At 32.9% G+C, this 10,410-nt stretch overlaps 2 protein-coding genes across 2 annotated transcripts; both read right to left on the bottom strand.

Annotated features, from left to right (window-relative positions):
- Positions 1 to 1,815: 1,815 nt before the first annotated feature.
- LOC127737118 (uncharacterized) lies at positions 1,816 to 3,497 on the bottom strand. The gene is made up of 2 exons (XM_052247651.1): positions 3,346 to 3,497; positions 1,816 to 2,042 (listed from the first exon to the last, which is right to left on the bottom strand). Exons 1-2 carry the CDS (start codon positions 3,495 to 3,497, stop codon positions 1,877 to 1,879), a joined length of 318 nt encoding a protein of 105 aa, XP_052103611.1. The 3' UTR covers positions 1,816 to 1,876.
- Positions 3,498 to 4,828: 1,331 nt separating this feature from the next.
- On the bottom strand, positions 4,829 to 6,244 carry LOC127737117 (hepatitis A virus cellular receptor 1-like). The gene has a single exon (XM_052247650.1). It carries the CDS (start codon positions 6,242 to 6,244, stop codon positions 4,829 to 4,831), a length of 1,416 nt encoding a protein of 471 aa, XP_052103610.1.
- Between the last annotated feature and the right edge of the window lie 4,166 nt (positions 6,245 to 10,410).

The following is a 10,410-nucleotide window of genomic DNA, read 5'->3' as shown; positions in this document are numbered from 1 at the left end:
CTAGTGATTCATGCTTTGGTTATCTGGGTTTTAGAAGTGATAAATTTTAATTTGTTTCTCAAAAACCTTTTGTCATAAATCAATGATATTCCTGCAATGCTGCTATGCAATATTACGGTAACTGATCTTATTTAATACTTGAGTGACTTGGGGGAAAGTTTTGCGATAATGTCAGTTTTTGCGTACACATCAGTAAAATTGTGCTGTTCTTAACCTATATTTCATGCTTTGGTGGTGTATGCTATCTATTTGCTTCATCCCAGTTAAGTTCTAATACATAGTGTAACACCATTCATCAACAATTGTATAAATTTGTTACCAATATATTTTCGATCAAATTGCATATTCGTCTTGCATAATCTAGGTCGAGGTAAACTTGTATTATATAAATAAAAGTTAATTCCATTTGGAAATATTGCACATTTTATTGTAATAATTGTTTTGTTTTTTTTAACATCAAGTTCAATCTATATTTTTTAAAAGTAAAAATAATGAAAATACTCCACACACGCACACAAACACACATGACTTTCTACACTAAAGTAAAAAAAAAATCTTTGTATAACTACTAATTTTGGCACAAAAAATATACTTGAAAATGTATATAATACACAGATAAGAAATCTAAATACATTTGAAATTTTAGTTGGCACCTAATTGAGAAAAATTCAATAACTGTTTAGCTTACTTGGATTATGCATAACAAAGCATACATGGAAGCTGATCCTCGAGTATATGACAAAAGTAGAAAAGACATATGAGCATTGTTTCACATCTGGAAGAGGATTTCCTGACTGTTAGGGTTTATGTGTTTAATGTCACTTTGTCAATCCTGGACTAATCATAGTGGGCAATTTTTATTGGTGGAAGAAGCAAGAATCAAAATAATGTAGTAGATTAACAATTTGTTAAGGCTTACAAATAGGGGAATTTGTTATATCATGTCTGTGAGATTGACAGCACTTAATGTTTTTTATGGAGGCAAAAAAATTCATAAGACTTTAACTCTTTGTATGTGTTTTCTATTTGCTTGGAAGCTATTAGATAGGGGAGAAAATTCTCTGTCATCTTTTATGATCTTGGTTTGTTTTTTGTAAATATTACTTAGATTTGTTATGTCATTATACGATGCAAAAAATCAGTGTCATTTTACAGTTATAGCATACACAAAAAATAGTCAATGAATATACAACAAAATACCTGTAGTATTCTACTACTATTGCATGCACAAAATTAAAAATATTGCTCCCAGAATAAATTGCATATTGCACACACACACACACACACACTTATTGCACATACATATTAAAAATGACAGTTTACAAAGTCTCTTATAAACTTGACAAAAATGTCAAAGTTGGAAAATGTTTAAGCAGATTTTTTTTACAGGGATATTATTAAAAAAAACATGCAGTTACATTTAGTTATGATATGCTGTAATGCCCAAATATGAGTAAGTTCAGAAATTTGCAAATTGTTATGGAAGAACACAGAAATAACCAATATATATAACGGAATAACACCTATATTTTCTTTATCTAAAACTGATTTATAGGTCTAAATTATTTCCTATAGTAATAAGTTTTTTTCAAAACAAACATACAAAATGAAATAATTCTATTGATTTTCTCAACTTTTCAAGATGGAGGTTATGCCTAACTGGAAGTAAATGATGGAAGCAAACTAATAGAAAACTCCCAAAATCTTTTTTAAAATTAGAAAAAGCCCAGTATTGAGCATGATTGTCTGTTATTTTGGCAGGAAAAACGTCTGTTATTTTGGCAGAAAATAACAAGACAAAAACATAAAGCCAATCATAAAACATTACAAAGACAATTAACATAAAAAGAGATCTCAATCAGTTGTAGTTTTGTTTTCAGTATTGATCATTTTTGAAGGTAACTACTGGTCCCTGGTTTTGGTTTGTGTAAACAAATGTTGGTTCATTACTGTTAACAAAAACATCTACTGGTTCCATACTGGTTATCAGTTCATCATCACTGTCATCATCTATGTAGTCTAGACGAGACAGATACATTTGTCTACAATACAATAGCATATAAACTTGAAACATTCCCAGTGCTATTACTTAAAGCTTTGAAAAAAATGGAATTCTACTATATATCGTATCAAATAAAAATGAAAGGAGATGTCGGTATAAGTCAATGGGTCAACAACCCAAAAACATAGAAAAAACAAACAACATATGATGTGACGTATATTGTTTTTTTGGCTAGAAACTTATATTTTTAACGATTCCATATCTCAAATGGCCCAGACACTTGTTGCGTTTGAGTAGAAGGATCTCCTATGCTAGTACAATTCAAACATATCGTTCTTAATTTAGGGTCAAGTTGACAACCCTTTATCGGTTGTAAATTATATATAACATTTTCTTAGGTAGAAATATATCCCTGTAGGATTTAAAATTTTGCAAATTATTTCATTTGACTAGTACATAAAACGATAATAATTGGACCAACTATTGACATGTTCTTGTGCTGTTTTCAAATAGCAAATTAAGATATATATAAACAGATGGTGACTACCCCTCAAATGTTTTTCGTCTAAATTACTGGTTACATAGGATAATGCTTTACGTAATGGATGACAGGCTATAGTGACATACTCTTGTTCTGAGAGTCAGTAAGCCTGTCAAATAATCCACTCACTTTTCTCGTTTATCTTGTTTTGACAGGAGCAACATTACTAAGGGAGCTACCATTTGATTTTCATGGGGGGGGGGGGGGCTAGGATGAAATTTAAAATAAGGCAGGACAGGAGTTTTGAGTAAAAAAAAGGCAGGATGAGCAACTTTGGCAAAAAAATAAGGCAGGACCGAATAGAGAAAAAAATAAAAAGGCAGGACAGAGATTACAACTAAAAAAAATGCAGGACAAATGTTTTCATCCTAGCCCCCCCCCCCCCCCCCCCCCCCAATAAAAATCAAATGGTAGCTCCCTAATATAGCTATTACAATAGAAAACAGCAACACATATCATATGCTGTCTGATGCAATATTATAACTATATCAATAAAAACAGCTACACGTGTCATATGAAATCTACTCACTTTTCTCGTTTGTCTTGTTTTCATTGATGCAATATTACTATTATAACCATTACAATGAAAACAGCTACACATGTCATATGTAATCTACTCACTTTTCTCGTTTGCCTTTTTTCGTAGATGCAATATTATTACTATAACAATAAAAACAGCTACACAAGTGATTGTCATATGTAATCTACTCACTTTTCTCGTTTGCCTTCCTTTCATTGATGCAATATTACTATTATAGTCATTACAATGAAAACAGCTACATGTCATATGTAATCTACTCACTTTTCTCGTTTGCCTTGTTTTCGTAAATGCAATATTACTATTATAACTATTACAATGAAAACAGCTATACATGTCGTTGACACGGCTACTGTTACCAAAACACTATCTGAAATTTCAAGTGGTGCAAAGCTGAAGTAAATGTACATCTGCATGCAATACAGCCTGGATGAGGTTGATAGAATACAGAATAAAGGGGGGGGGGGGGTAGACAAATAAAATATATAGACAAGAGAATATTTGAATGCTAAAAAAAGGATATGGAATAATTGATATGCAAAAAAGAAAGGGACAAAAATGCCCCCAAAAATATATCAATACAGAAATGAAGACCACATACATACCCTCATATATAACAAATGGAACTTTTGGAGAGGTTAGTTTTTTTGTAAATATTCGGGCTGCCGTGGAACATATTTTTTAATGTACTTCTCGACAATTACCAAGTTGAATGTTGTAGATGTAAGTGTGCTGTATACATAATATTGACTTCTTACGGTATTTGCGACTTTGGAAACACAGTGAAGGAATAACACGAGTTTTAACAGTCGGTAGAACCTTGATACCTCAGTGTCGTAATTTTCATTTTAAAAAACATGTACCCCCGATTTATTTTTCATGAATGGAGAGTTGTCTTTCATTGTTCGTCTTTATTCAACCAGACATTATATTTCCCTCTGGACATTTTCCCAAATATTTATCAACCATGGAAATACATGTACTAATATTTCCCATTGATGGCATTAGACTGTGTTCTGTTCTTTCATCGGGTTGTTGTGTCTGTCACAAAAAAAAGGCAGGATGAGCAACTTTGCCAAAAAAAAAAGGCAGGATGACAATTTATGTAAAAAAAGTCAGGATAAACTAATATAAAAAAAGGCAGGACCGAATAGAGTGAAAAAGGACAGAGATTACAACTAAAAAAATGCAGTACAAAATTTTTCACCCTAGCCCAATGACATCAAAAAATATAATCGTAACTCCACCTAATTAATAAAAAAATAATATGTCTAATAAGAACAGGTTTTCTCCCCTTATATTCCGCAAAAATTAAGTCCATTCGATGACTCTACAAAATCCGGCAAACCAATGACACTACTAGCAAAATAAAGACATCTAAAGGTATACATGTCTTCAACAATAGAAATGTGGCTCTACAAAATATCAAGCCCTTTTCCCTGAGTCAATAAGCACGTTGTTATAAATAAATAAATAAAAAACAAAACAAAACAGAAACTGCCAAAGATCTAGCAGCGACAAATTAACCAACTTTTAAAAAACACGTGCCAAAAAAAATCAGATACATGTATGGTACACAAATGAATACGAAAGTGTATATTTCTAGTATGTATATACCTACGTATACCTTTACTATTTTTATCTATTTAGTATAACGAGAACACATCCTAATAATTAAACATATGTAAGGAGGTTTGTTGTTTCGTTACAAGATTTACTTTACATTCAATAGAACAGCCCCTACATATTAGTTACAATTATTCATATACTTACTGTCTTTTGATGGTTTACTACTAAGTGGACCAAGTGGAGTTGTTGTCACAAAGTTCTCTTTTCTTTTAGTTGAATTATGGACAGATGTATTTTTCGGCGTTGTGAGGAAATTTTGAGTAGATGTTCCATTTGGCTTCTGTTTTGAATGCGTTGTTGTTGTTAGCACGGTTGATGCAGTCTTTTTGGTAGATGTTGAAACCTTTTCGGTAGGAAATACTGATGTCTTTGTGGAAGGTAATACTGGTGTCTTTGTGGTAGTAGTTACTGATGATTTTGTGGTAGGTAAAGTTGTTGTCTTTGGAGTAGTAGTTACTGATGATTTTGTGGTAGGTAAAGTTGTTTTCGTTGAAGTAGTAGTTACTGATGATTGTGTGGTAGGTAAAGTTGTTGTCTTTGGAGTAGTAGTTACTGATGATTTTGCGGTAGGTAAAGTTGTTGTCTTTGGAGTAGTAGTTACTGATGGCTTTGTGGTAGGTAAAGTTGTTGTCTTTGGAGTAGTAGTTACTGATGGCTTTGTGGTAGGTAAAGTTGTTGTCTTTGGAGTAGTAGTTACTGATGGCTTTGTGGTAGGTAAAGTTGTTGTCTTTGGAGTAGTAGTTACTGATGGCTTTGTGGTAGGTAAAGTTGTTGTCTTTGGAGTAGTAGTTACTGATGGCTTTGTGGTAGGTAAAGTTGTTGTTTTTGGATTAGTAGTTGTTACTGATGGCTTTGTGGTAGGTAAAGTTGTTGTCTTTGGAGTAGTAGTTACTGATGGCTTTGTGGTAGGTAAAGTTGTTGTCTTTGGAGTAGTAGTTACTGATGGCTTTGTGGTAGGTAAAGTTGTTGTCTTTGGAGTAGTAGTTACTGATGATTTTGTGGTAGGTAAAGTTGTTGTTTTTGGATTAGTAGTTGTTACTGATGGCTTTGTGGTAGGTAAAGTTGTTGTCTTTGGAGTAGTAGTTACTGATGGCTTTGTGGTAGGTAAAGTTGTTGTCTTTGGAGTAGTAGTTACTGATGGCTTTGTGGTAGGTAAAGTTGTTGTCTTTGGAGTAGTAGTTACTGATGGCTTTGTGGTAGGTAAAGTTGTTGGCTTTGGAGTAGTAGTTACTGATGATTTTGTGGTAGGTAAAGTTGTTGGCTTTGGAGTAGTAGTTACTGATGATTTTGCTGTAGGTAAAGTTGTTGTCTTTGGAGTAGTAGTTACTGATGGTTTTGAAGTAGGTAAAGTTGTTGTCTTTGGAGTAGTAGTTACTGATGGCTTTGTGGTAGGTAAAGTTGTTGTCTTTGGAGTAGTAGTTACTGATGATTTTGAAGTAGGTAATGTCGTTTTCTTAGTAGTATATTCTGGCATATTTGTTGTTGGAGGTGCCAGAGCCGACGTTTTAGGATTTGCCTTCACCTTTTTCAGCATCACCTTTGCATCCACTGTCAATGACTTTTCGTTGTGATAAAATGAATAAAAATGACATTGATTTAACTTCATTGTGTATTAAAGCCTTGTAACTTATAATTAATCGATCGAAAAGTAATACATAAAAATTATAAAAGGAATCCCCAAAACAGACCACACCAACCACAATCTTATAAGTAAAAAAAGAAATAAAAAGACTTTAAAAACGAATGAATGTATTCTACGATACTTTATAAGACACCGGTTGTGGCAAATGTAAAGCAAGATTCATATTATCAACTTCGTACAAGGTCCCTTCGTTTGTTCTTGTTTATTTTCTTTTGCCAGAAGCTAGTCACGATATCACCTCACTGGGCATAAAAAAAAGTAGGAAGATGTGGTATAATGGCCAATGAGACAACTCTCCACGAGAGACCAAATGACATAAAAGTTCGTATATTTATCTTTCATATAAACGTGATATTATCTATAAATCATCAAGCTCTGTGTTTTAGATTGACTGTTAGTGTTTAACGCCACTTTCGACACTCTTGGTCATATCATGGCGGTCAATACCATTAGGTTCTCCTTGTGACCTTTATGTGTTTTTGTTCGGTGGTTTTATGCTGCTCACATAGTTTTTTTTTGCAGTTATTTTTTGTTTGATGTGATTTTTTTTTCGAGAGGAAGGCCTTGTTCGTGTACTGATGGACATTTATCTTAACTTTCTTCATAGCAACTTGTATTATAACAATGCAGCACAAAAAAGAATCCCATATACGATTTTGTGTCCAAAGAGAAAAATATTTTACAAACTCACCATAAGGATTAAAGTTACGAATAAGAAAATATGCCTGTTCTCCATATTCAGTTTCATCCTGGGGAAATAAAAACCAACATTAAATTTTAAATGTTTAAACTCTATATTGTATTACAGCTGCAATAACTTTACTTTTATAGCCGGCTTGGAAAAACAGTACAGAGATGTATTTTTGGGAATAGAGATGGGAAAGCTTTGGAATGTTAGCAATAAAGAAATAGAAGATAATAGTCATTTGTTTATGAAATGCCCCCCATCCTTAGCTTCTCAGTTTTAAGAATTTTTTAGTCGTTATTATTCAATGAACTAGAACGATTGATTGTTGGTTGCTTAACGTCCAGTGGCAAATATTTCATGCATGTTCAGGAAGAGCAATCAATTAGGGAATATTGATATAATTTCACATACATTTGTATTTGCTTGATTATGATAAGTGTGTATCGTTACTTTGTAAACATATTCAAATGATTTAATTCATTATTTAACGTGAGTCATGACTATGAGAGGGAATTTTCACAGCTTCACCCACATGACAAAGGTGTGTTATATAATCATATAATCATACATAAAACAAGTTACAGAAATAGATCTGTTAGAAATCAAGTGTTAACTGTGTTAACAATTAGTTAACATGTCTGTTTGTGTTTGGAAAAAGGTTCTGTACATCAGCGGATCCAGGGGCGGAGTTTGGAACCCTACCACCGTGTATGTGTATTCGACAATATTTCTAGATAATCAGCAATAAATCATGTTGAAACATCTTCGCATGTACATTACTACATAAAGTATATAATCAATTAAAGTCGAGTGATGACATACACTCGCATAAGAATATACGTCCGTACTGTACAAGACAAAAGTACATTTTGTGTAATATAGTTGGGCATGTGAATACTGATCATTTGAGATTTGTTTCGATAAATTATTTTCCTTACCTGTTTTAATACACATTCGTAAATGGTCACTATTGTTTGGTAACTTCTATAAAAACTTTGCTATCAATAAGTAAATAGATCATTCATATCTATGGTTAAATATTGATAATCACTGTATATGATGCAACCAAATAACATAGTTTACGAAAAAAAGATAAAAACTCAATGTAATATTTGTAAAAATACGTATAAACAAGTTCATTTTTTGAAAGACTTTGGTCTAGGTATCGTGATCTATGTGAGTGTAATTTGAAGCCCTGACAACATTTAGGAGTTCTTGAATGCTTGGTTGAATTACAAATACCTTTCAGTTGTTCGTGAACTTTGTTTTATAGTACGTTCTGCAATGAACCTGTTGTCATTCTACAGATCAAGAAAAAAAGTGAGCTTGATATGCGATGTGGGTTTTGCTCTTTGTTGATGGCCGTGCGGTGGAAAGTTGTATCATTAGCAATCATACCACATCTTCTTATTTTCACAAGGGTCGAGATGTAAAAAAACAAATGAAATAATGTAAACCTGCCACAATTTTATGTATCAGTCCTATAACATCTCGATGTAGTTGCGTAGGAGAAGACTGAAAAGTGAGGGGAGACTTCTGACAATGAGTACCCCCTCCCTTTTAAAAAAAAAAAGAAAAGCTTTTCTATAGTCTGATTGTTTTTCAGTGTCCTCTTTCATTTTCATTTTTCATTATCATACATATTTTGGGTTACCACAAAGTTTAAACGTCTTTGATAAATTCTGGTTAACTATGATGAGTAAAACTGATATTGTAAGTAAGTTATATAAAAACCCTCAAAATGAAAAATGCAAAATAGTTCATACAAAAAAGCAACGACCTGATCGATAAAAACATTGACAGACAGCAAACAGCGACAACCCTTGAATTACAGGCTCCTGACTTGGGACAGTCATATACATAATGTGGTGAGGTTAAACATGTTTGCTGGCGCTGAACCCTTTCTCTAACCTCGGACAGTCAGTGGTGTTACTGTATATAGCATAACAACAAACTATAAAAATAAGTTGAAAAGGGCTCATTGTTCTATACAAAACACTCAAAAACTAACAAGAACACGAAAGACGCAAATTACAGATCTGATGATACTTGCAGTCACTGAAAGCTATAGTTCAATGCCAATAACTAATAAAAAACATGTATCTAGGACTTAAATTTCAACAAGTTCTCACCGAACATCCAATTCATTTAGTGTAAAGACGTTATTAACGACAACATCATGACCTTGTGCAATGCCAAAATATAGGTATTAACAGATTGTAGGACCATGAATGTACATACATTGTATGTGTATAACAAAAATATATAGTTGGCTTTAATCTATTGATAACAAAAGTAAAAATATTTATATCTGGCGTTTGTTGTTAAATTATATTGTCTTCTTGGTTAACTGCTGTTCTTGTAGCCTTCTGTTGTCTTCTTGGCCATGGTTAACAGTTCAAGTGTTCCTATAGCCTTCTATGATCTATTAAGTGTTCCAAGTTATAGCTAAATTGTCTTCTTGGTTAACAGTTATCATTATACCCAGATTGTCTTCTTGTTTAAAATATGTTCTTACAGCTAGAGTGTATTGTTTGTTCACAACGAACATGCTCATATTGCTAGACTGTTTTCTTAATTTTCATCTTTTATTGAAGCTAGAGAGACTTTTTTGTAATCAGATGCTCTTATAACTAGATTGTTTTCTTGGTTAAAGGGGACCTCGGTGGCCGATTTGTGTAAATAGTTCTTCTAATAAGTTGTGAGTTCGAACCCTGCACGTGGCATGTACATTCGACTGCAATCTTCATTGTATACGATTGTCAGTTTTCCCACAGAAGATCGGCAGTTCTCTGCGAGCTCTAGCTTCTTCAGCACACAAAAAAAAAAATAAAAAAAAAAAAAAAAATGACTGCCTCGATACAACCACTTGTGCTGAAATTGGCGTTTAAAACACCAATAATCATGAAATCAATCTACCAATCTTCTTGATTAACTGGTGTTTTTGTAACTAGATTGTCTTCTTTGTAACTCGGACTCTAAATAAATATTCACATACTTTTCCACTTATTTACAGCCCGTGGCGTTCATTGTGGTCGATCGATGTAGGATTCCCTTTTTCTGTTTAATACAAAAGATATATAGGGAATGGTTTTGTGCAGGAGAAAGTTGGAGAGCAACCATTTAACTTCAAAAAAGGGGGGTATTTATTTTTTCAACGCTTTCAATCAAATTATCTTTTTTCAATATTTAACACTATAAGGAATGGGAACATCTGGATTCAGAATAATTTTTTTTGTCATCTGCTTGACCAGAATATTTTTTTCTCATCAAATTGGGGATCAGAATATTTTTATTTATCTAATTGATATATAATCGTGATATGTCATACCCAAGAATGAAGGACACTAATGGCCGATTACCTTTATCA

Source organism: Mytilus californianus, unplaced genomic scaffold (assembly GCF_021869535.1).
Source record: "Mytilus californianus isolate M0D057914Y unplaced genomic scaffold, xbMytCali1.0.p SCAF_4, whole genome shotgun sequence".
Classification (NCBI taxonomy): domain Eukaryota; kingdom Metazoa; phylum Mollusca; class Bivalvia; order Mytilida; family Mytilidae; genus Mytilus; species Mytilus californianus.
Note: the sequence above shows the minus strand (reverse complement) of the source record. Positions and strands in the feature narration are given on the sequence as shown.